Source organism: Cupressus sempervirens, chromosome 3 (genome assembly GCF_028749045.1).
Source record: "Cupressus sempervirens isolate cs-2001-9-10 chromosome 3, ASM2874904v1, whole genome shotgun sequence".
NCBI classification, from domain to species: Eukaryota; Viridiplantae; Streptophyta; class Pinopsida; order Cupressales; family Cupressaceae; genus Cupressus; species Cupressus sempervirens.
Genome location: NC_143120.1, coordinates 405202875 through 405230152, shown reverse-complemented (window position 1 = coordinate 405230152; position 27278 = coordinate 405202875). Strand labels below are relative to the sequence as shown.

The window sequence follows — 27278 nt, the reverse complement described above, 5'->3', positions numbered from 1 at the left end:
TAACTAATTTTCTAAAATGAATGAATATATTTTCACTTCAAGGATTCAATAGGGCCTAGATTAAAATCTATTTTCTAGAACACAAGTCCTAACTCCTTATAGTTTGGGAGATATGGCAATTCTCCCGGAACATCGATTTCTGGCAGTTCTACACGACAGTTTCCTGTGCCTAATTTTTAGAATGGATCCATACTTTTTCTTAATGAATCAAACCTTGCACACTTATGGGGTTTTAAAGGACCTAGATATATACCCACAATTTGAAGTGTAAGTTCTAACTCAATCAGAGTGAGGAGATATCGTGATTTTTCTCGAACATCAATTTTAGGACAGTTAATTGCTGATGCAAGCCGACTTGTGTATTTAATTTCGGTTTATTTTTATTTAATATTTGTTGAGAGCCGACTTGTGGCTTCTCCATATTCTAGAATAATATATAAGCCATTTTGGATAGTATAAATAGAGTGTTTAGGTTAGAATCTAGGCAGATTAGGAAGTTGGAGAAAGAATTGCAGAGCAGAACTAGAAACTGTGAATTTGTTGTTAGATCTTTGAATGTGAATGTATTTGTATTTGGCCATAACCCAAAATACCTTACAGCTAGGCATGTATGAAGATATTTTGATGAATCAATGAAAGAATTTTACTCTTCTTCCTCCTTTGGTTGTTGTTCTTTTTGTTTTCTTCTATTGTGTTAACTCTTGCAAGGTGGTGCAAAGAGCTAGGTGTACCACTGGCCCTAGTTTTCCCTGTCCTTCCTTGTGTCACTCTTGCAACTATTAGTAGTTAGCATTGTAATTTTTTAGGCATTTGATTTTGCTATGATAATTCAGAATCAAATTTTGGCATTATTATAGTCATTATTGTAAACCTATTTGTCTTGGCAAACTCATAGCAACATTGTACATGAGAATGAATTCAATAAAAGAGATACATGTTGCATACCATTTGTTTGATGAAATTTCCATCTAATAGCATAATAGTTGTATGTCAATTGTTTGTCAAAATGTCAATTGGCTATAGGTATGCATTCCATATCTAGTTTCCATGTATATGCATTGAAAGTACCAAAAGAACTGCACTTGCATATTAGTTCATTGTATGAGGCATTGTAATATTGTAAATTTCTTAGCATTAAAAGGCAACATACAAGTGTTTGAAAATATTCCTTGAGCTAAAATCAGTCAGTTTGGGCAAGGGACATTACATTGGTATCAGAGCTAAATCCTGCCATCTTGAGGGTTTAGCAATCACAAGCCACCTGGGGTTGGCTCTCACAAATTTTTCACTATCAGGGAACCTTTGTTTGACAAGGAACAAGATTTTATTAGGTGGCTAGACACCATGGGTGATAGGAAAGAGCATAGCCCACCAAGAGACAATAGGAATGAGGATCAGGAAACAAGAAATTTTTTTAGAGCAATGGTTACAGGATAAGAAGAAATGGCTTAGGCTTCGCAGGCACTCACCACCATGGTTGAGTGCATGAGCCCATAGGACAGACGTAATTTGGAACAAGGGGATAACAAGAGTGCAGTGGGATCACTTAGAACTCATAGAACCCTTTCCAAAATAGCAGACAGGCCCACACATCCTACTTTTGTTAGAGGAACCAATACATGAACCAATAAAGGAAGTTGAGGATGAGACATTTGCAGATATCCTTAAGGTTGCAAATGATGAATGGGAATTATTGGCACCACAGGTTCAAGAGAAGATGACCTTTGAACACTTTTTAAATCAAAGGTGAAAACATTACAGGTCACTCAGACAGGATAGGAGACCTAGGGGTCAAAATAGTGAGCTGAAGAGGGCTACAGGCAAGCTTACTATGCCTACATTTGATGGGAGTGGTAAGATGACAGCTCAAGCTTGGATTCATAACCTTGACACATTCTTGGCACTGAGGCCAATGACAGAGATTTAAGCTATCAAATACACCACTTTGCATTTGGAGGGAGTAGCACATGATTGGTGGTACCATGGTATGGTAATACTTTAGCATAATCAGGTGACCGAGTACAAGGACTTTGCGGTTAGGTTGGTTGAAAGATTTGACAAAAAATATCCAGAGGTTTACTTCTAGGAATTAGCACAACTGAAACAAATAGGCAACTTGGAGTATTTCATTGGTGAATTTCAGCAATTGGCAGTCATGGTGTCAAACATTTTAGAGCATACATTGATAGTTCTTTTCATTAAGGGCCTATCCTAACCACTGAGAAGTTGGATAAAGGCATTTGATCCCATTTCTTTATAGGAAGCTATGAAAAATGCAAGAAGTATGGAACATGCAGTCCCAACAAATAAATTTCAGTCCAAAGGAGCATCTCCTAGTAAGGATAAAAAACCATTTTATAAAAAAACAAAGAGGACTGATTTTAAAATGGATTCTAAAGACAAAACTCCAGTACCTTTTGACAAGGAAACATTAAATGATTTGAGGAAGAAAAAATTATGTTTCTACTATAGGGGACCCTATGATGCAGACCATGACTATCCTCGTAGACCAAAGGGTGAAGCTAACAGAATTATGTGGGCATACTATGAGGAATCAGAATCAGATAATTCAGACCAGCAGTTTGATATAGAGGAAATAGATGGTGAAAAAAATGAAGACAAGGTTGAAAACTTGTATAAAATGGAGTCCATGGATGGAGAAGGAGATAGGCAACTTAGGGAAGCTCGTCTCACTAGTATTAAGTAGGAAGGATCATTTTGAATGAGATAAGTACTTGTTGGATAGTGAATTATAACTTTGGTTGATACCAATGCCACTCATAATTTCATTGATGCTAGGTTGATGGAGAAGCGTGGCATATAAACAGAGGAGTTTGGGGGAATTAGAGTGAGGGTAGCTGATGGCTATGTCCTCAATTGTGATCGTAAGATCACTAAACTCCCTTTGGACGTTAATAATTATGCCTTTAAGGCAGATTTTTATGTTGTGCCTATGGGAGATACAAATATAGTCCTTGGGATGAGTTGGTTGCATGATATTGGTGAGTTCACTTTTAATCTCAAAGAGATGGAGATGAGGTTTAAAGTGAATGGGAAGACACAGATTCTTAAGGTAATCAGGGATAGTGATTTCAGAATGGTCTCTTTTTGGAGGATGGCTAGATTGATTCGACATGATCAGGTAGAGTGGGAAGCAAAGTGCATGTTAATGCCATCACAAGAGGGACAGTAGAAGACTGAATATCCTCCTGATATTCAGAAGGTTAGGGTTAAACACTCTAAGGTGTTCAGTGGCATTCCACCAAGTAGACCACCAGACAAGGGTATTGAGCACATCACTGAGTTAGAGGAGGGGGCTAAGCCCATCATGATTACACCCTACAGGCATCCAAAGAGGTTGAAGGATGAAATTTAAAAAAAAAAACATAAAGGAGTTACTTGCTATGGGCCACATTAGACCAAGTAAGTCTCCTTTCGCTTCTTCAATGGTGTTGGTAAAGAAGAAGGATGGGACATTGAGAATGTGCATTGATTACAGAATGCTTAATAGGAAGACAATTTAAAACAGGTACCCCATTCTCAAGATCAATGAGTTGATAGATAAGCTTCATGGAGCTTGCTTCTTCTCAAAAATAGATTTGAGATCAGTTTATCACCAGATCAGAGTTAGAGAGCAGGACATCAAGAAGATAGTCTTTAGATGTCATTGTGGCCATTTTGAGTTTGTAGCTATGCCATTTGGGCTAACGCACCTACTACTTTTTAGGCAACAATGAATAGGGTTTTCCATCCTCATTTGAGGAAATTTGTACTCGTCTTCTTTAATGATATCTTGGTGTATAGTAGATCTTAGGAGGAGCACTTGGTTCACCTTGATACATTGTTGGATATATTGGGCAGAGAGTCCTTGTATGCAAAGGAGTCGAAATGTGATTTGGGTATGATAGAGTTGTTGTATTTGGGTCACATCATTAGTGCAGAAGGCGTATGCATGGATCCTAAAAAGATTTGTGCCATTATGGAGTGGCCTTCACTCATGAACCTTACACAGTTAAGGAGCTTTATAGGATTATGTGGTTTCTACAGGAGGTTTGTGGATGGATATTCTAGGCATGCAACACCCTTGACAGATTTGATGAGAAAGGGAGCTTTCTTGTGAACTCCTAAGGCACAAGAGTGTTTTGAGAAATTTAAGGAGTTGATGACTTCCTGTCCAATGTTAGCATTACCAAATTTCAACAAACCTCTTGAGCTACACTATGATGCTTTCAGAGAGGGCATTGGAGCGGTGCTTATGTAGGAGAAGCACCCTATTGCTTATGAGAGAAAGAAATTAAGAGGGCCAAAGCGGAGCTTCAGCATATATGATAAGCAGATGTTAGCCATTATGCATGCTTTGGCTAAATTCAGGCAATACTTAGTAGGTAGCAAATTTTGTATCAAAACCGATCATAATAGCCTAAAACACTTTTTGGGGCAGAAAGATCTCAATGATAGGCAACAAAAGTGGGTGAGCAAGTTACAGTCCTATGATTTTGATACTACATATTTTAAGGGGACACACAATGTAGTTTTTGATGCTTTATCATGTAGGCCCCATTTGAGCTTATTGATAGATATATCGAAGGATTGGAGACACTTGATCCTTGCAGAGTATATAAGGGATGCATGGATAGTTGAATTCATAGATGGAACTATTCAAGACAATAGATACACCCTCATAAATGAGCTCATCATTTACAAAGGAAGGATATTTTTGGTTCCAGGCTCAACAGTGAGGAGGATGGTTCTAAAATCTTTTCATGATTCACCTATGGCAGGACATTTTTGTTTCTATAAGACATACTAGCAGATTAGAGAGCACTTCACATGGAAAGGGCTCAAAGCAAAAGTACTTAGTATGCTAGGGAGTGTCCCACCTACCAGTAGAATAAGCAAGAACACTCCTATCCATCTAGTTTACTTCAGCCACTTCTGATTCCTGATAGGACCTGATAGGAAGTGTGAGTGTTTATCTATGGATTTCATCACAGGACTGCCTAGAGCACAAGGCAAGGACTGCATATATGTGGTTGTGGATCACCTTATGAAGTTTCCACACTTCTTTATGATCACTGCTACATACACTGCTACACAAGTGGCAGAGTCATGGCTTACCTCGGAGCATTGTGAGTGACAGAGATAGCAGGTTTATGAGTCACTTTTGGCAAGAGCTATTCGCGTTGTGTGCGACAAAGCTCACTTCAAGTACTAGCTACCACCCTCAGACAGATGGTCAAATGGAGAGTGAATAAATGGGTGGAGGGATATCTCAGAAATTATATAGCAAGGCAACAGAAGGCATGGATAAGGTGGATTTATCTTTGTGACTATTGCTATAATACCACTTATCACATGTCTATTTAGATGTCACTCTTTATGGCCCTGTATGGGTATGAGGCACCCAATTTTATGGATCTACTTTTGAGTGACAGTAGAGTGCCCAGTGCAGGTGATTTGCTACAGGAGAGTCAAGACATTGTTAAGACTCTCAAAAATAATATAACCAAAGCACAGAATCAATAGAAGCAGCATGCAGACCAGAAGAGGACAGAGCGAATTTTCGAAGTTGGAGATATGGTGCATCTTATGTTGCAGCCTTACAGTCAATCCACTCTCAAGAAGAATGGTGTCGAGAAACTTAAGCCATGATACTATGGTCCATTTAGGATTATTAAGAAAGTAGGAGAGGTGGCTTATGAGTTAGATTTGTCAGCGGAGAGCAAGGTGGACAACGTTTTTCATGTTTCACACCTCAAGAAGGCACTAGGGCATCATATTGCTCCTTCTACAGTACTTCCACCCTTGGATGATGAGGAAAAATTGGTATTGGTGCCAGAGGCTACCATTGATTTCAAGGAAAGGAACTTGAGGCGGCGTACTATAAGGGAGTATTTGGTGAAATGGAAGGACCTGCTAGTAGAGGATGTGACATGGGAGAATGAAGAGATTTTGTAGCATCCAGACTTGAAATTGCTTGAGGACAAGCAATTTTAGAAAGGGCGGACTGTAATGTCCCCATCCTTTTAGCATCTCAGTGGAGCTCTTAGCCTTTACATTCTCCAAAGGCTAAGTGAAAAAATGAAGAGAAATTAATTAAATTAATTTATCATAAAGTCATTAAATAAATTAACATTAAAAGGTGACGTTATATTTAATTAATTTAATTTTTTAGAAGCACAATTAATTATTGTATTGCAAGGGAGAAGCTTCTAAAGAGTGCATTTTCTAAAAATACAACTAATTATTGTATTAGAAAGGGGGAAGCTTCTAGAGAATGCAAAAAATATATATTTTATTTCCTTCTAGAAGGGTGAAGGAAAAGAATAAATAGAAGTGAGAGCTTCATTGTTAATTATCTGATTATTGTGAATTGCATCTGATATAAACTTGGGAGAAGAAACTAAGGTTTCTAATTTCAATCAGTCATTAGAGAACATCAACTCTTCAGTGTTGCAACCATTTGAGGTGGTAAAATATCCACTAAATTTGGTATTCATGAGAATCTCAATTTAGGAGTTTTGTTTGTACTTAAATTGGAGAATACAATTATTGTTGGCTACTACAGTGCACAAGAACGATGTCACGCTACAGTACTTATACTTGATTCATCTCCATCCTTGGGCATCACTACTATCAAGTTCCTTTTGCAACTATTAGTAGTTAGCATTGTAATTTTTAGGCATATGATTTTGTTATGATAATTCAGAATCAAATTTTGCCATTACTGTAGTCATTATTGTAAGCCCATTTGTCTTGGCAAACTCATAGCAACAATGTACATGAGAATGAATTCAATAAAGGGGATACATATTGCATACCATTTGTTTGACGAAATGTTCATCTAATAGCATATATGATCAACATAATAGTTGTATGTCAATTGTTTGTCAAAATGTCAATTGGTTGTAGGTATGCATTCCATATCTAGTTTCCATGTATATGCATTGAAAGTACCAAAAAAATTGCACTTGCATATTAGTTTTGTAATATCATTTGCAAATTTCTTAGCATTAAAAGGCAGCATACAAGTGTTTGATAATATTCTTTGAGCTAAAATCAATCAGTTTGGGCAAGGGATATTACACTGTACCCCAGAGGGTAGCCAGGCGACACAGAATGGAGAGACAATTTTAGACTAGTGCATAATAAAACAATAATGTAATTAAAGATAGATAGTAATGGGTTTTGATAATTAGGTAGTGAGGAGATGTGTCAATTGGCCTCCCTAACCAACCAGTGCTATTTAAGAACATTGGGACACGAATGATGTACTTGTTGTTTTGATAATGAAGAAAAGCATACTATTTCCCTACACATATTTGGTATTATAACAATGGTAATAATTGCATATGTTAATAGTGGTAATATTGAATTCATGTTTTGGTATGTTGTATGGTAACCATTCGAAAGAGACATCTCTACAACTTTCTAACATGCAAGGTTCTTTTGGGTATTGTTTCCAAACACTCCCACCAGAAAATTTAAGGTAAAGAGCATTAAAAGGCAAAAATAGAAGGTGAATAAATAAAATAAACCTATATAATGTTTCATTATGATATTACAGATGATACAAAAATCTTTCAAAGTTATAGTGATTAGTCTACTGATAGCATAGACATTTTGACAAGGAAATAAACAGTTCTATGATTGATTTTCCATCATTGTAATGATCTCGTAGAAATGAGACTCGAACACATCGCAAACTCAACAAGCGTGACCCAAATTGAGACTAGGAAAACTCGACAAGAGTCAACAAAGTGAAATACCAAAATAATTTAGATTTTTTAAGGATTTAAAACTTGTTTCATACACCCTCTATTAAATAAAGCTTAAAGGCACAATAACATCATCAAATAGAAGGTAATTTGATCACATATACAACTATACATCAAATCAAATGTATACAAAACTCATGGAATATGAAATCCATGACGTCAAATGTTCTAAAAATGCATATACAATCCAAAACAAAAATTACAAGTCTACAGCTCAAGCTCAGAGGACCTTGCATCCCTCCTTCGAAGGCGTCTAAGGTAGGTCCTAGATGATCCAGCAGACATAATATTTGCCTATGATTCTATGTCATGCTCATAACGTCGTGTCTCTATGTGATCGTGTTGTGTCCTCCTCTACCATGGCTACAGCCTCGGCCACTTTATTTGCTTGGTCGATCCAATCAAGGTCCTCAACACTTTAAGACAAGATCCATAGCCTCAATCTTACCTTTTAAAACAAAATTGAAATGAAATGCAACATCTTTCCAATCATTGGTATGGAGCTCTTGATGCACCAAATGTGAGTATTAGGCTGCCCCAATGAAATTTGTTGACAAATTTTTGGTCTTCCTCCATGCTAGTTGCCCTTCAATGCACTCTCATTTTTCCTCACAAAGCACTTTCCTATTTTGCCAATACTAATGAAAGGAACTAATTTTTAGGCTTATAGAGGCAAATACAGAAGCAACTTTAAACAATCACTTTTCTATTTTTCAAGTGGTTTATGCTGATATGTGCTGATCAATTAGCCTCAATTTCTAGCAAGTCTCTCCCAGGACTCCAATGATTCTGGGTTCGGGCCAATGGGACTCGGCTAGGGTCACCTAGCTCGGAATTCAACGAGACCAGAAACACTGAATGGTCTAAAGAGAAATTGCCCAGACTATTTACTGTTCTTGTGCGATTGATTTGATATTCTAGAGTTCAAAGTCTTATGTCATGTTTTCCATAAATAATTAGATTATATTAAAAATATGACATCTCCAAATTCCTATTTTTTTATAATTAGCTGTACTGGTACAGGTACAAGTCTCCAACATCTCTAAGTACCCCCATCTCCTAGTGACTTCTGCAGACAGAAGCATTGCATTGAATCTACCCTGAAATGTTAAGATTCTTATTTATTCTACTGTCATTACCTTATTCTCCTCCATCCACGAATACAGAACAAAAAGTAATTGAAAAGTGAAACAAACAAAGTGCAACAAATAAAGCTATAACTTGTGTCTCCTATATTCTCGTGTTACAATCAATCAAAACTATGATACTTTTGCTGACCACAATTAAGCTTCATTGGTACTCAAAGTCAAGTATGCAACTATCAAAACATTGAACTCTGGTACCTCCAAGCTTGTTTCTACAAATATGTATGCAATTATGTCTCAGTACTGAGACACTCAAATTTGATATCATTGCCGACACAATTGTTCTAGTTATCCTGGTTAGGGAATGGCTGAAAGCACACCCCTTAATGAAAAAATGTAATTTATCAGAAAGATAAATCTGGAAAATCACCAGTCTGTCAATGAATGAGAAGATATCACATGTCCAAAATTCTATGAATTTGCATTTATGCATGAAATCATTTAAGAAAAAGATATAATGGTCAATCATCTTATGCTATCTTTGTATCTATTTCAGCCTTTAAAATCCATAAACAAATTATACTAATAACATATAAAATACTTTTAAATTCCATAGTTCCATTTGGTAATGGACTCCTATGATGCAAATGAACATCAGCCAAGAATACAGATTTGTGTTACAGCTTGTCTTAAGACTTCCTGACACTTGAGTAGTAGATTATTAAGGAAAAATATTACAATCCAATTACAGCTAAAATTTTCAATCGAACTGTAGCTTCCAAACAACCGTTCAAATTACATAGTTAAGGTCTGTGAATCTAAGAGACAGTCTACTTGAAACAGATGTCGAAACAACAAATTCTCTTTTCTCAATCACAGAGAAAATTATAAATTATGTAATTTTGACGAACACCTCTCCATTCAGGCATCTGAGAGGAACTGAACAGGCCCAAGAGTAACTCAACAGATTTGAACAGAAACTTTCGCCACAATTTAAATTGGTTACTGCAAGATAATGTTGACCAGCGTTTTGGCAAATTCAAAGCAAAACTCCCATCACTTTTTGCCAAAGAACCAAATATTGTCTTCCCTGCTTCTCAACATTGATCTAAAATGGGGCCTCCTTTTCTGAATATCAGCTTTTGCATAACAAATGTTTTCTGCTTAGCTGTAATAGAGTTGAAATGATTTGATACTCAAGTATCTTCCACCAGAGAAGATGGAAAAAAGCCAACCGAAAACCTTGACTACCACAGTGGAGAATTATACATCCCCGATAGGTTCAAAAGCGAGATAACCGCTGGATGGCCAGGCAATTCCTCAATAACTATGCCATCCAAATATGGGTTACAATACTATGATATTTCCAAAATAGCAAATCGCATGGATATGCCTAGCAGTGAACTTTATACATCTGATATTGCCAGTAGACCTCTGTTGTTTTGGCATCACAAATATTAACACTCTCCAAGGGGAATGCCACATTCCGAAGGAATATTAATAACAATATTGCAAATAGGCTTTGAGAGCCTAAAACTACATGTTCACAAAAAAGCTATCTTTTGAATGTACAATCTGGTACGTGTATGCATGTGCATTTGGCTTGCTTCTCCTTGAACTCCTGGCAAAGATCATGGCTACTTTGTTAGGTTCATCATTGTAATGATATCTTGGTAAGCAGATTCAACAGATAACATCAAGCAGACTGAATCTATCAGTCATTGATTACAAAGAGGTTATCTAAAACACACCTGAACCTGTTTCTGAAGGGTTTTCACATATTCAACAGCCTCATCCAACATGTCAGCAATATTGGTAGTTTGCTGTATTGAGTCAACAGAAATAGAAATATCCCTGTTAGACTAGACTATAGATATAATAGAAAGCACAATTTTGTGTATGGCTAAAAACTTTGGCAGGATCTCTAATTTCTAACCTTGTCACTGTTTGGCACAAGCTCCTGCAATTTCCTCATTCGTTCACTGATTCGTGTTCTTCGCACCTTAAAGTAAGCAAAGAAAAACATTAAATTGATTGATGACTGATCCATGTTCTTTACACCTAATAGAAAGCAGCACACAAAAATAATTAAATGATCAAAACTTTATTCAGAACCAATCAAATCTTTGATTTTTTGATATCGTTTCTGGATTTGATTGTGTTTGTGGTTTTTCATCAGTGTTTCAGACCCCACTCCATTACATTCTACATCTCTTGGCTCTCATTTGCATCCCAGTGATGGATCACTGAGTGTGATCCAAAACGTTGATGATTAACACAACCAAACCAAGAAACAATATCAAAAAATCAAATTGTGGATTGTAGAAATCTTATATCTTTGATACTGACTCTTTCAGCAATGCTTCGTGGGTGTGTTGCAAATCCCCGCTTTGCACGAACTTTGCAGGGAACAGAATCTAGCATGAGCTCTTCCAATGCAAGTTCTGCAGATATGGACCTCGACAAATTGTATGATGGATTGACTAATGCAGATGTGCCCTGACTTCCTGTCTCCACCTTCTTTGTACAGAAAAAAGAAAGAAAGTAATTATCAAGCATGCATACTCAAACTTAACCGAACACAACATTTGACAAAAGCCTAGCCAGAATTTAAACCTGGGCATCTGGGTTATGCAGATCTTGCATCATCACTCTCCCTTCTATTTCTTTTGAACGCTTTCTTGCAGCATAGTTTGTACCATTTTGCAAGCCAGAATGCCTTGATGCATCATCCCATGAACCAACTGAAAAACTTGAAATGTATCGTTGCCGAACATTCCCACTGCCTAAGTTACTATCATCAGAACTGTTTCCTGCTTGATTTTCTGCAGAAGACCCAACTATAGCAGAGACACCCATATCTGCGGAAAGTTGGGATAACAGCCCAGGAGGAGAACTATTCTGCCTCAAAAAACTTGTTTGATTCTGAACTCTGTTTTGGGGAAGGATATCTCCACAAGAGCTTCCTAAACCCATAGTAGCCCTATTTTTTTCTTCTGGATAGCCTGCAAAACAAGGATAATATGACAACATTAAGTAATCAGCCTTCATTTTCTCTTATTTTCGTGAAAGCATTTGAGAAGCTCATCATGATACACACCACTTTGAAACGCACCTTGAGCATCAGTCACTAATTTAGATAGTAGTCCGGCTGGGGAGCTGCTATGGCGAATAAGGGTGTTCTTGGACATTGAAGACGATCCATCAGTCACCCTTCCAAGGGGATTGCCAGAAATTGAGTTTGTTTTGTACAAGCCTATATTCTGTGCACCTGGGTGAGAAGCTTGGACTTGATTTGGCAATGACATTTCAGAGGTGCCAAAACTGTCATGGGAGACATCAGGTCCATTCTCAAGGATTGCAACAAGATGGTGGTGGTTGCCCAAATCTTCTCTGGTAGCATGTCCTGTACTTCTATTCACGGATGGAAGTTGAGGCAGAGGCACATTTCTTTTCAAATAATCATTCTGTTCACCAAAATGCTTTTCTGTCTTGTTCTCCCTAAGATGAGAGGATGATATACTTGATTGATGTTGCTGCAATGTTTTGATGTTAGATTGCGATGGAAGGGAGTTATCATTAGAGAAATATTGTGATATGATCTTATTATTCTCCTCTTCTTCTAGACTGGAGAAAAATGAACTCGGAGCAGAATGATAACGCATCAATCCAAATGAACCCTGGAAGTTGCTTGATAATTCCGTTCCCATTGATGCTGGAACATCAGCATGGGCTAAATTGCAAATTGAAGGCTTATAATCAACATCCATAAAATCCAGATTATTTGTCTGCTGCTGAATTGGAGGCATCTTCTCAGAGTCCATAGAGTACTGAGAGAACTGCATTTGGATTCCTTTTGATTCAGATTGACCCGGACATTTTGGTGGTGTGCCTAAGCCAGCGTTAAAGTCTTGTACTTGATTATTAAACATTTTTGTGTATGAAACCTACAGTAACACAAAAGCAATTACTATCGCTAGTTAGATTCAATTTAAAGCAAATGATAGGTCTGATGTATTCCAAGAAATTACTGTACAATTAAAAAATCAAAAACTTTGATTACATGTTTTCTATTTCAATAAAGCAAGCTTTTGCACACATACAGCATATCATAAGCGGTGACACAACCCATTCATCTGATATTACAATTGGCATCCAACAGTTATGTTCATATCATTTTGCTGAAGCTAGACTAGAAGCCCCACAACATGCATTTGTAAATTATACAAACCACGGACTAAAAACCCCCTACAAATTTCTCAGACAGGTAGAGTCTGCAAATTACATTTTCTTTGTATACATCATCTAGCCACATGGCTATTAAAAACTCAACAAACATAACACATGCTGATGTAGGCTCAGATCTTTTTAGCACCTAGAAAAGAATACCAGTGTCACATTTCACTTCGTGTACCTAAAGTTGTACTTCATGTCCAATCATGTATGTTATCTGGAAGTCTACATTGAACTTTAAGCTTTTTGTCATAATATTTTTAAACTTATTCTACAATCACTAATTTTCCTTTCATAATGTGTTTCTGAATGAAACCATGTCAGATTATATAATAGAAGGTGAGAAATACCAATGATTGTCTCAAATAAATGGCAGGAAAATGTCAGCAATTCCTGAAGTTACATGATGCTCAACCTAGGAATCACCACACTCTGTCCATTTACAGTGGAGGGCTGGAAAAATATAATCATAAAGGAACATCACTACACAGGTGCTTCAAACATAATGGCTGCACCTTACCAAGCCACTGAAATTTGCTTCTCTCTATTAGATCTAGAAAATGTCTAGGAAAGTAGTAAAAGACAGTGCAACTGATAGAAAGCAAACAGTAAATATCAACAGCAAGCAGAAAGCAATTGATTCAGTACACGGCAAAACATAATTTGAATTCCTGTTAACTTATATTGTACCTTAGCCTTGAAGTATTTATTAGAAGTGCTGCACAATTTTAATCTCCTTCTGTACAATATTTTTCTTGCTCCTCAGTCACAGTATTGAGTTTGAAGTTGCCACTGGCTTGAAATGCGTCTCTGATATTTTTCCCTACACCCATTTCAAGATGACTTTTAACTGGAAGAGAAAATCTGCTATAGTAGCAGATAAATTTTACAATTTGTCCAGATCAATGATTCAAAAATTCTATACTTTAAGCATGGCATAATTTTAAAAATGCTTCACCTTTAAATTCTAAAAAGTTCCTATCAATTTTAATTATATAAGTCTTTCATAAAATTAGAGATAACCACCTTGAAAATTACCAACTGATAACATCATAGTATTGTGAATTGAAATAGATCATGAACCTTAGTTTCATTTGAACTTAGCATAAAAGACTTATTAATATATAAGTTTGATAAGCCACCCACTAAAGACTCTATAAAACCTCTGATACCGATTCGTGGCCCTAGTGCTTGGCTTCCGCATCTGATACGGACGGATGCGGGAAGCCTCCGGATGCGCTGCGGGTGCTGCCCGGAAGCCACCCGCAGGCATCCGGATGCAGGTGGCTTCCAGGCAGCATCCGCAGGGAATCTGGGAGCATCCGGACACATCCGCGGGAGTTAGGCGGAAAACCAATAAAATAATGTATATTTTAACTTAAAACTATGAAACAACATGTGACTAAAAGCATTTTTTAAAGCATTTTTTCACAATAAAACCCTAAAACGACCCTAGAAGACAACATAGAAGCATTCACAAGAGTCATTTTAGAATTTTGTTTGCACCTACAGCCACTCCTTCATTGTGAAGCTAAGTTCAGCATTTTCGAAGAGGATCGATCGAAGAGGGAGAGATAGCTTTTTCAAAGAAGTTTAAACCATTCAAGGTAAGTGATCAATCCTTTTCTTGAGTATTTAGATGAATTTTTTTGAATTTTTGATAATTTTTTTAAATTCTTGAAGATTTTTTTAAAGTTTTTTTTCAAATTTTTTTTTGAAAGATATGTAGAAGCAACTTTGGGTATCTATTTTAGTAGTTTTTCTCACTTCTTTCCACTTGTATGCATGATCATTGATGTTCATTGTTGTTAGGAACTAATTAAAATTTATTTATTTTCTTATAAAATAGGTTGCAAAAAACTAGGCAAGAATGGATACCGGTGGTAGTGCTAGTCAAAGTTCAGTGGGGGGCCAAGGAAGGGAAGAGACTGATAATTTCAAAATTGATGTAGGTTCTCCTTTGTGGAGACATACAACACGGATATCACAGGTTTCAGGAGGTGGCTCATAGTATCATACTATTGGAAGTGCAATTATTGTCAAAGTAACAAAGGAAAACCTTTCAATAACTCATATTCTTGAGTGAAGCTTCATTTTATGGGCCCTGCTGGCAAAGGATTTGGAATGTGCAAATGCAAAAATGGTACTGGGATGACTAGCGCGGAAATACTTTCATTTGTAAGAGAACAAGTTGCTGATGCATTGATCAATAGATCAAAAAAAAGCTACTATCAAGGTCCTTCCTCAAAGAGCAAGCCAAAGACACCCACTGAACCAATGGCATCCTCCCAACACCCATTCTTGCAAGTACCTGTGCCAGAAGAGGATGAGGAAGAAGTGGAAATTTCAACCCGTAAAAGAGGCCCATTGGACACCGCATTTAAAATGGGGGCAAGAGACCACGCTGATGAAGCTATTGCACGTTGCCTCTATGCGAATGGACTTTCTTTCAACTTGGTGAGATCACCATATTGGAAGGAAATGGTGGCAGCAATCAAAAAATCACCAGCTGACTACATAAGCCCGAGCTATGAAAAGGTGCGTACAACTTTATTGCAACAAGAGAGGGCACATATAGAGAGAGACCTTCAACCAATCAAAAAATCTTAGAAAACTTCGGGTCTAACTATTGTGTCAGATGGTTGGAAGGATACTAGGAACCGGCCACTGATTAATGTGATTGCAATTTCCCCCAAAGGGGCAATGTTTTTGAAGGCCATTGATTGTGAAGGGCAAGTGAAGGATTCGGAATTCATTTTTAGAATTCTCATTGAGGCCATTAAGATGGTGGGTAGTGAGAATGTGGTACAAGTGGTCACTGACAATGCCAAAAATTGTAGGGGTGCGGGTGCTTTAGTTGAGAGTCGGTATGACCATATTTTTTGGACTCCATGCACTGTTCACTCCCTTAACTTGATCATGCAGAGGATTGGCACTGAAGTAGATTGGGTGAAGAAAATATATGAAGAGGGGGAGGACATACAGATGTTTGTGACCAACCACCACATGTCACAATCCATTTTTAGAACATACTCCAAATTGGAGTTGCTGAAAGTAAATTAATTTTTTTAACTTACTAAGTTTGATGGTTTTGTAATTTAGTTAAAAATTAAAATTTATAATTATATTGTCAATTGACATATTGTTAACTTGCTTAGGTTGCTGAGACCCATTTTGCATCTCATACAATCGTTATGAGACAACTCCTCAAGGTAAAAGATGCATTAAGTCAAATGGTCATCGGTCATCAATGGGGTGTATAGAAGATCTCAAATTCAGAAAGAGCACAAAGGATCAAGAATTTGATCTTGAATGAGAGTTGGTGAGCTCGTGTGGCATATGTATTGGATTTCACCGAGCCCATCATGACTATGCTCTGTTTTGCTGATACAGATACACCTTGCTTAGGGGATGTGTATAATGGCATGGACACCATGGTTGAGAAGGTAAAACATTCTATACAAGCACATGAGAGTGACCCCACACAATGTGAAGCCTTATGCAAACAAGTGCAAGCAATTATCAACCATCGCTGGAATAAGATGACTACCCCATTGCACCTCCTTGCATATGCCTTATCTCCTAGGTACTATAGTGAGGAGATAGCTGGTATGCCGGGTAGAGTTGCACCATTTGCAGATGAGGAGGTTGCTACGGGGTGCCACAAAGCCCTTTCAAGACTCTTCCCACTGGAAGAAATGCATGAAAAAGTGAGGGAAGAATTTGGGTTGTTTGCTTCGGGGTTAAAGCATTCTCCATTTGCACTAAAGGACCAAAATAGAATGGGAGCTATCACATGGTGGTACATGTATGGTCAACCTTTCAAGCATCTTCAACCTCTTGCAATCAAAGTCCTATCACAAGTAAGTTTTTTATTTTGTTTTGTAAATTTGTTTTAAAATTTTATGTTTACACTTGCATTGTAGAATTTAGTGTTTCACACATTCTATAAAATTAATTTGCTTTTCATTTGTAGTTTTGTGAGAACTATATAGGTAGCTAGTTCTTCTGCTGCTGAAAGGAATTGGAGTACATACTCCTTTATCCATTCGGTGAAGCGCAACCGGTTAGGCTCCAAGAAAGCTGAGGACTTGGTTCTTGTCCACACCAACTTGCGTCTTTTGTCACGTAAGAATGTTCATTACAAGGAAGGGGCAACAAAGCTTTGGGATGTAGCCCCTGAGTGTGCAGATTTGGATGCAACACTTCATGATCTTGTTACAGTTGGAGACGGTGATGATGTTAGTGTGGCACGTGGTGCATCTAGCATAAGTGGAACCATGCTTGGTTCAAATGATCTTTCAGCAGTTGGAGATGACAATGAGAATGTGGATTTTCTTGCAAATCCCTATGATTCAGAGCCAGACTCTGATTGATTGAATCTTCAGACTTCAATCATTTACCATGTTTTTAAATTTTATTTTGTTGGAATCTTGAACATGACCTATTTGAACTTATTGTTTAAGAGTCAAGACTAAACGCTAATGTTGGACAAGCACATATTGATATTGATATTGATATATGAATATCATATGAATTTTGAAATATCTTGAATTTTGTTTAAGGGTTCAATTAACTATTAAGTATCATAGATTCATAGTCATATTATGCTTTATCAAATGATTTGTTTTTGTATATTTCTTGCATTTCTTTGCATATGTTAATATATATATATATATATATATATATATATATACGTTTCCTCCCGCATCTGCATCCAAAAAAAAAATAATCCCCGCATCCCGTATCCGCTTCCGGAATCCGCATCCGAATCGGTAACTTAGTATAAAACCTATGGGACCACAAAATTACATATCCAATTCAAGCCCTAATATTTGCAGATTAACTGCTTTCTACTGCAGAGAACAATAACATTATACTACCACAGAACAGGAAATGAAAAGCTTCAGAATTTATGGAGAAAATTAACAAGTCATGACAGAATAAAAGATATGGTTACATGCAACTGTGTAATCACAGACTCTCCTGCAATATATTGCAATTCTTCTTTAACAGAGCAAACATAGATGTCATACGAACTCCAATTTTATCTACAGAATTTTTATTTTTCCTTCAAAGCTAGGAAGCATCATTCTTATCTGAAATCAATATTTCCTATACTGTAGATCCTTATTAGACATTTTCTCTAAGGAATTTTCTCTTAATATGAAAATCTACAGGAAACATAGCAGGATTTATGGAAAAGAAAAATTATATATACAATGTTAGTTGCAGATTATTTACTTTTGAACTCGGATTATCTAAGCTTATAACCCAACTACAAGTATTAGAACATTCTTAACTGATTACAATAACAAGAAATGAAAGGTTTCCTAACTTTCTTGAAAAATTTATAGGGCATTTATAAAGAAGAAAATGTGGCTGCATGCATGAGAACGTCAGAGATTCCCATGTAGTGTACTGTGGTTCTTCACAAAACACACACAATCAAAAGACAAAAATGCAAAACTTCACCCATGTTTTTAAAAACTTTGGTTTATCATTAACACTTCATTGAAGAATGAAACTAAACATTAACAAAATGCATTAAAAACACAATTTAGAATTTTTGAAAACCTTATCTATTGGTTGGACAAGACTATGCTTTCCCTTCGTGCCATCATGAAATCACTACAGCTTTCATTAGAATCACTCATAATGATTTCATTGTACATGTTTACTTTCCCTACAAGTTGTAGAGGCAAATCTAGGCCAAGAACTCCCACAACACAAGAAAACATACACAACCACCGCATCTACATCAGATGACAAACATTCAACATCCCTTTCTACACTCACAAGGTATATTTAGTGTGACGAATTGACACCTGAAAAAAAAAAACAGTTGCACCTAATAGACTGGAACGGCCTCTCATTTGGCTCTGCATGGTTGGTCAAGGGAAGAGAGAAAGAATCCCACAAGCACACAAATTACAAATCTCCAATATCAATGACCAAAATTAAAAGTAGATACACACAAACTAACACAACTGACTGATGAAGTTATAGTCAGCAATAAGTAAAGAAATCTACGCAAAGAGCCAACCAAAAGAAAGTGAAAATGATATTGATTGTGTGTAAGAAAAAGAAGATAAGCACAGGAAAACCAACAAAAAATGAGAAGAGAAACAGTGTCATACAGACAGGATTTTGTGAAAAATATCAGAGGATTGGTGAAATTATGATTTTTTTTCTCTGTATTCTTTATTTTTCCTGTAGCTGTGCTCATAGAGACTGCAAATTACTCAACAAAAGACGTGTGTAAAAAGCAAAAAATAAAATATTCTCAAATTTTTAGCTTTCATAAATGTTATTTAGTTTTTACTTTCTTAGCGTTCAATGGCAGGGTATCAGTACATCAAAGAAACAAAAAGAAACCTGCACATGTTTTGATATCTGAGAAATCTTTTGGGAAAAAAAAGTTTCTTAAGTTTTTTATTTATTTTGAATGGTCTGGATTATGTCTAGATTTTTACAGTATGTCAGGAAGATAAGGTGAATTGGAAAAGATCTTTACATATTTTTGAGCTTCCTAATGTATTCTTTGGAAAAAGGAGGTTTTTAGTTATCATTATTCAGCATTCCCTGTGATGCTAGTGGCATGTGCTAGGGAACATTGTGATTTTGCTGATTTAGGGAGCAACAAAAGGAGGCGTGATGAGAACAATGGAAGCAGAAGTGCAATTTGTGAAAATTTGGCAGATGGTTAAAAGTGATGAAAAAGATGGAAATGGCAGTATAATGTGTGAAGCACGGCCACCAAAAGGCTAGGAAAATTTGTGTAAATGTTCAAAACACAGGTTCAAACAGTAGAAAAGATGGAGTATCAGTGTAATTTGTGAAGACATTCTCTAAATCAGGTGTAAATGCTGGGAAGGACACAAGCTTTTGTGTGACTATTTTCCAAATAGTGGTTCAAATGATGGAAAAGATGAAAGAAATAGTGTAATTTGTAAATATAGTGCAGAACGTTGGTTAAGTTTAGATTACATGGTAAAGCTGCATAAAACAGAGGAAAAGGTGGTCGAATAGGTTAACTTGTCTAATTTGTAATAATGTGTATAAATGCTGGTTAAAAAAAATATAACAGTTTGAACTGTAATTAGTGAAAATAAATTGATAATCCTGTTAATATTATGACAATTACATTACCAGGTGTTTAGGTCTGCTAGAGCTCTGTGTGCATGTGATCCGTCGAGTCACCCTATTAACATACTGCTTTTCTTTTCTGGCTTTTAACAAGGCAATATTAGCATTAAACACTTATTCAATCCAATCTTTTGGGCATATTTCCTTCAAGTATAGCCCTTAATTACCCTAATATAATTCTTTTTGCTAGGGCATTGAGAAAAGGACCAAACCAAGCACAGAAATTTATCCCAAAGGTCTACAGCAAGTTAATGAATGTGAATGCCCTCAATTTGTGGAGGTGATCTTAGTTTCTGATATTGTAGATTATGTTTGCATGAAAAAAATAGTTTAAATGCTTACTCTATTAATTGCATGATATATCCACTCTAATCAATCCCTCACCGCTTAAGTATGAATGGAAGATGTAAGCCATAATCCTCAACAGTATCTACAACATGACCAACGGATTTTCATGTTTTCTTTTGCTCAAGTCCAGTGCATGCAACAGTTTAGGCCAAGTCCTGTAAGTTTATGCCAGCAGAGAACATAATCCTGGTCCTTTAGCAATGCTCTCTAGAATTTGCATTTTCAAAAGAGGCATCTCTTAAGTGTTGGTCTTAGTCAAGCGGCAAGGTCTAACCATCCCATTTGGCGCTTTTCTAAGCAGATTTGTGAAACCCATAGTTTGGAAACCTGAAGAGTTCTTCCCCAACTTGTGAGAAAATATTATAAGCATGGGATGCAAAATGTACAAAAGAGCCTTATCTATAAAGACAAGAATGACAAGGTCAAAAGGTAGGTGTGAAACTTTGACGACTGCTCCAAGAATGAAATACATGTAGGACTCTATGGACGACACACAGTCCAAATTAGGTGAGACAAAAAATGAGATATCTCCCAATATCTCTTCTTGGTAGGATAAGCGTTAACTAGTTTAGTAATTACTCTTTTCAGGTTAACACCCCCTTAAGCAATACTTAGGGAGAAAGCTATAACACTAAAAAGTCAAAATATGAGTCCGGACAACAAGGGTTGACAAGATACTTATGTAAAAATAAAGATATCTCAGTAATTAAGAAAAGGAGAAAACACAATGCAAACAAAAATCCTCTGCAGAAGAGAGAAATGAGAAGGAACAAACCTCCTAAGAAGATGTCCCATGAATATAGGAATACGAAGATGAACTCATGAACCATCTAGAAGTTGTTAAATCTACTAAGGATGAATTGGTGCTGGTATCAACTAACCTCCAATGAATGTAGATCTGGATAAGAGATACAAAACACTGCATGACTGACATCAGGTACACTGCTCAACCATGAATATGTAAATGGCTCAAAGGCATACACACTTTGTGAAGCGGAAGATGTGAATAGCGCTACGATCAAGGAACACAAACAACAATGCACGAGCAACCTATAGTACAGTACTAAAATGTTCATGGTGCTTTCCACATGTACTAGAATCTCACAAAAAATGATCAAGAAATATTCCCCTCATTGGCAAGATGAAGAGAGATCTAAGTGACCCCCAAAGTAGAAGGTTGCTCCACCACTTCTTTATAAACTACTAAAAGCATTAGAAGAACCATGTGATAATACCCCCTTAATGCTGACAAGGAAGAAGTAAAGGCAAATCAACTGAAATAGAACACAAAAGTATGCACAAGAATACAGAAGCAGCATCAGGTCCAATGTGATGTACAAGCAACTAAAAATGGGTGTACAAAATTCCAAGGAACACACACAAAAACTGAGTCACTACACAACCTCCCATTACGCATTCTTAGTGCAAATACAAAAGAGACACAATACATGTGCATAATTCCCTCCCTAAGAAACATGAAGTAAATTTTGTGGCAATTTATATGAGTGCATCTATAGACTGATGTAATTTTTTTAGAGCTCTTCCAAGTTTATGTCATGAAGTGGACAATGCAGACATAGCTCAAGCATGCCTTAAAAACCCTCAAACAATTTGGCAAAAGCATGAAAATGAAACCCTCCATTACTCAAAAACACGATTCCTTGCCTCACCAGAAATTTGCAATGATATCGCAGTTTATTTGATTGCATTTAGAGTTTCTACAAAGTGGATTTGATGTACAAATCCTCAAAGGAGGCATATTTAAAATTTGTGATTCCGGAATTCAATAAAAGGGGATCCAAAAAGGAGTCTGTCTCAACCCAAACAAGCTCTTTGAAGTTCCTAAAAGAGAACTATGCAAGGTGTCCTCTAGGAATCTATGGTTTTCAAAAATTCGTACATCATACTGGAAAACAAGTGATAACACTGGATAGAACATGAAGAAATACTCTGTACAACAAAAAATAACTCAAGAAGCATCCACATTACCAAGAACAAGGCTCCTGAAGTCGAGCCAAAAAATTAAGTAGGCCAATAGTAATGAAGCAAAGTCGGGTAAAAAAGAGGAGTACATAATGCTAATGTCAATAGATGCCCAATATCAACATATTCCTCTGCTAAACATGTATTTCACTGATGTTTACGATTGGCTGAAAATTTTGATAGTGATCAAAATATTACTTCCAACAGATGAAGAATTTCTTGTTGATAGAACTTTCTATCAGACAATCCGACAGCCAAAAAGGTTTGCTGGTAAACAGACTGTTGGTTTTTATGGAATATTCAATTTGTGCCAGCAATGAACAGTGCAGGCAATAACCTACACAAGCTAATGTTAAACCTACACAGACAATACTTATACAACCCAAAGAAGCAGAAATCTTCAAAGAATTCCGACTAAACCTGATTTTTTGCAAATCTATCCTACAGACAAAGTTTTTCCCCAAAAATCCTACCTTTAAGAAAATCATTGAGTGCAATATTCAGCATTTTTTTTGAATTTAAATCACATTCAAATTGCATCTGAAACCTTAATCAATGTCTCACCAATTTGTGAAACCCTTGAAACCTGTGAAATGGTGAAATATTTTATTAAGTGTAGTGCGATATTTTTAGGGCACAAGTACAAAAGGGAGCTCATTACAACATGCATAGAAGGCACAACTGGCTGCAAATTTGCATGAATTCGGGAAGCAATGCACTTGAGTTAAAGGCAGGCAATTTTGTTGGAACACTACTACAAATACAGTCTATAACTTCACACCATATTAAATGTCCTTAAACAAAACTAAATCAGTATATACAAATAGATGAGTAAATATTGAATAAAATTTTCAATGTGCACACTTTAGGAATCTTTCACTTTAAACTAACAATGTAAAAACAGTTTAATCTATTTTACTTTGGTTGGGCCTCTATCCAGAAAATAAAGTATTTTAACAGTGTTACATGAGGACACGTCCCAACCCTTGGACCCCCCACTCTCCAAGGTGGGGATGCCCTGAATATAGGGGCATGGACAAGGCATCCCCCCACCCTCTTGTCACTACCAGATCATGGGGATGCCCAGGCATCCCTTGACTGTTCAAGGGATGTCTACACATTCCTGACAGCAGATGATGTCTTAAGTGCACTTGCACCCAAAAACATTAAGCAAGTTGCATTTCCAAGGAAATTCAGAAAGTCACTTTTGGGAGAAAAATGCTTCAAATATAGTGAATCCAAAGGCCACACAAGAGGGAAGCACTGCCCCGTCCCCCCGCAAGGGGCGTTGCACTTTGACCCCACTGGAGGCCGCTGCCACCCCCGGTTTTCATATTTGAAAACAAAAGAAGAAATTGATGGAGACATCATATCAAATCAAGCTGATGTTTTTCTGATAAGGCATTTGCCTTGAGGGATGATTAGAGGCCTCCCTTCACTACATTTTGACATTTTGTACTTTTTTAATAGCATGCTACTCACAGTAATCATCTTTATGAATATGATAGATATCTTCAATTCACCAATTTGACAATTTCATTTGTGCAATTGAAATTGTCAAATTGATATTCAATGTTCAAGTATTTAGTATTTCCTGTTTTACTTAAACATCTTTTCATAACTAGTATTTCATGTACCATATGTGTAGTATATAGTATATACGGTAGCCCCTTGTAGGTGCCTCCCCCCTCATCCCAGAAACTTGTCCCAACATCCCCCCATCCCCCTACCCCAGATAGGCAGTGGAACACTGTATTTTAATATGACAAGTGATTGGTCTATATTGTGAGGTTGTATCTTCAGTTATTGTTCACACTTCAAATTTTGTGTCTATCATGTTTAAATTTTATCTATATTTAGATGCTAGGATTTTCATCAATACCATCTATAATTATGTGCTGTCACACATGGATTCATTTTATGTCCACTCTTTATCTACATTGAATGTCAAATAAAATTATCAATGTGCACATTGTTAAATCTAAAGCCCAGAAATCAATGGTGATAAACAGCAGTAAGAAGGAGCCAAAACCGAACCAATAAACACCAAAATTATCCTAGGAAAAACCCTTCAAGAATGAAGGGGAAAACCCATCCACACAACACAAATATATCTTTATTGATAATGAAATGTTCAAGTGTACAATATCCTTTGCTTAATGCAAATACATGGCAATAGGAGAGATTCTTCACATTATAACCGAAGGTCTCTTAAGATTCCCATAACTCCTATAATTAATTAAAACTCTTCAAATATTTATGCCTCAATGCATGTGAATGACACATGTCATTTACATTTAATATTACAAGTTAAACTTAAGTGTCCTTTTCAGTTGAAAATGACAATAACGGTAATAACGTCCAGATTTTGAGATATAAAAATCTCTATTGCAGCTACAAACTTTAACACTCCCTCTTAGCAAGAGAGAGATCTTTAGCTGAACAGTTACACAAAGTTGCAACCAAAAATGTCAATGATAAATTCTGATCATACGAATTCAAAACATAATTCATGGAGTTACTCAACATGAAAACCTGTAACAATGAGTTATATTCATGGAATCACTCAACATGAAAACCTGTAACAATGAGTCATATTCATGGAATCACTCAACATGAAAAGATTTGTAAGACTCCTAGCTAAGCATTTATTCATGGACTCTCTCAACATGAACTGTCATGGAATCTCTCAACATGACATCCAACTGTCATTACGGAATCTCTCGACGTGATGACATCATGGACTCTCTCAACATGATGTTCACTATCGCATAGTGAAAAAGTTATCATAGCTGATCTTACAATCTCATTTATTCACACAAGAATAGAAATAGGCATAATGAAAGCAAGACTTGGTTCCATTTTAAGTCTCAAATTTTACAAATACCACAAGCATCACAATCATAAATGAGAATGAAGGGAATTTCTTAAGCACTTCCTCTTAATTATGAAGCCTCCCTTTAAAGCTAAAATCTCCCTCTAAAATATGAAGCCTCCCTCCGGTTGTATCCTACAACAAAGGGAGATTAATAACTACTCATAAAATTACTTGCTTGTCCCAAAATAAAAATATGATTTTACTCAAAATGCTTATCTGCTGTAGCAGAATCAATAACCAGTGTTTATGTAGTTGGAAATAATACTTATCTTCTAGATCATCTGCAATTCAAAAAACATCAACAACCTCTAACATTCCTTTTGATACCTATCAGAAGAATGCTGATCCAACAAGCGTTTTCCATATAAGTATAATAAGCCACAGAGAAGAAACTATCTGTTATACTAACATATATGCAGTCCATATATAATAATAAAACTATGACCTGATCATACCATTTTCTATAAAAATAAATGATCACCATTATACTTATCTCATAAAATAACAATGACATTCATGCTTAGAACTTCTGAATGCTAAGCAGTCCAAAACTTCTGAATGTCTGCCAGAACAATGTTGTTGTTTGCATCTTACTGGGATGTCTCCTTCCTACCATTGACCTTCTCGATCTATTTAACGTCTCCATCTCAGATCTTCTCGTTCACCCAAAATTTTCCAAGACCTCCATGACATATATGCAAAGCCCCTTTGATATGTCGTAATCTTGATTAGTTACTCGATTGAAGCCAGTGCGATGCGATTGAAGCAAAGACATGAGGAAACAATGTATCCAAAATGTGAGTTGGAGAACTCAATAGATTTTGTGCAAAGGCAATGTTTGTCACATCATATGCTCGTTCAATCTGATTGGCATCCTCGTCAACAAAAACTCCCATAGGCTCTACCCCACAATCCCTCACAACCTTTGAGATTTCCTTTGCAACATGTAGTGAAACTGATCTTTTTGACTTGGGCCATATGATCATACCAATGAACTTAGCACCTGCTCCTGCAGCAAGAACCGCATCATGGATGGAGGTGATCCCACACATCTTCAAAAAAGGAACTGATGCATCTGATGAATCTGCTATCTTGTCTATTGATTGAATGCTGCCCTTTGAATGATGTCTATCAGCATGCAACCTCATAAAAAAAATATCTTTTGCATTTGTTGGCTTCGTGCAACAAAAGTTTGTGGCATAAGCTAAAGACATCACTAAAGATTCTTCTTGTATCAACGAGCGGCCCATGTCTCTAATTTACTTCTTTCCCCATTACTGAATTTTGTCTGATGATCCTCCTTGAACGATTATAATTCTGTTGGAAGAAATCTCAATCTCTAGTGAAAATCTTCCGTTCGACCCCACATCAAGCATGTATGCATCCGGAATCAATACACACAAGTGTTCATACTCAAAGAGGAGTTATGCAGGCAGTACATTTGCCTTGAGTTTGTTTATCACGATGATAAAAATAAAACACCACATGTAGGAGCTCAAATAGCACAGTAATAAAATACCACGAAATGATACTCCACAATCCATACAGATGTCCACAGTTTGCGAAATAACTCCACGTTGGATAGGCTGGATATGCTCATCATAAGAAATGGTGACAATATAAATTTAAAACAATAGACACAATAACTCTCGACAAAGGAGACACTAAGATATCAATACGTAAAAAAAACTGATGAAGGCAATAAATCAACCATCACAAGACTCCAACAATGTCCTAACCTCATCATACACAAGCACACGGATGGAAAGAAATAAATCTATCGCTGGAAAGAAATAAATCTATCGCTACAAAACTCAAAATAGA

General features: G+C 36.5%; 2 protein-coding genes across 6 annotated transcripts in view; both read right to left on the bottom strand.

Annotated features, from left to right (window-relative positions):
• Window positions 1-9440: 9440 nt before the first annotated feature.
• Window positions 9441-27278, bottom strand: part of LOC149566718 (uncharacterized) — a 37127-nt gene continuing 19289 nt past the window's right edge. The window contains exons 2-8 of one of the 5 annotated variants that reach the window (XM_089820058.1): window positions 13787-13960; window positions 11979-12810; window positions 11480-11868; window positions 11213-11383; window positions 10800-10865; window positions 10615-10686; window positions 9441-10484 (exon numbers count right to left, since the gene is read on the bottom strand). In XM_089820058.1, the coding sequence (XP_089676184.1) occupies window positions 10419-10484; window positions 10615-10686; window positions 10800-10865; window positions 11213-11383; window positions 11480-11868; window positions 11979-12795 (1581 nt within the window). In that variant the 5' untranslated portion in view covers window positions 12796-12810; window positions 13787-13960 and the 3' untranslated portion in view covers window positions 9441-10418. The remainder of the gene's footprint in view (window positions 10485-10614; window positions 10687-10799; window positions 10866-11212; window positions 11384-11479; window positions 11869-11978; window positions 12811-13786; window positions 13961-27278) is intronic. The other 4 variants (XM_089820061.1, XM_089820060.1, XM_089820056.1 and 1 more) reach the window with 4 other exon arrangements.
• LOC149566719 (N-(5'-phosphoribosyl)anthranilate isomerase 3, chloroplastic-like) lies at window positions 26183-26704 on the bottom strand. The gene has a single exon (XM_089816520.1). The coding sequence runs from the start codon at window positions 26702-26704 to the stop codon at window positions 26183-26185; it is 522 nt and encodes a 173-aa protein (XP_089672646.1).

Coding starts and splice junctions, on each gene's coding strand:
- LOC149566719 (XM_089816520.1), bottom strand. CDS start 26,704: ATGGGCCGCTCGTTGATACAAGAAGAATCTTTAGTGATGTCTTTAGCT.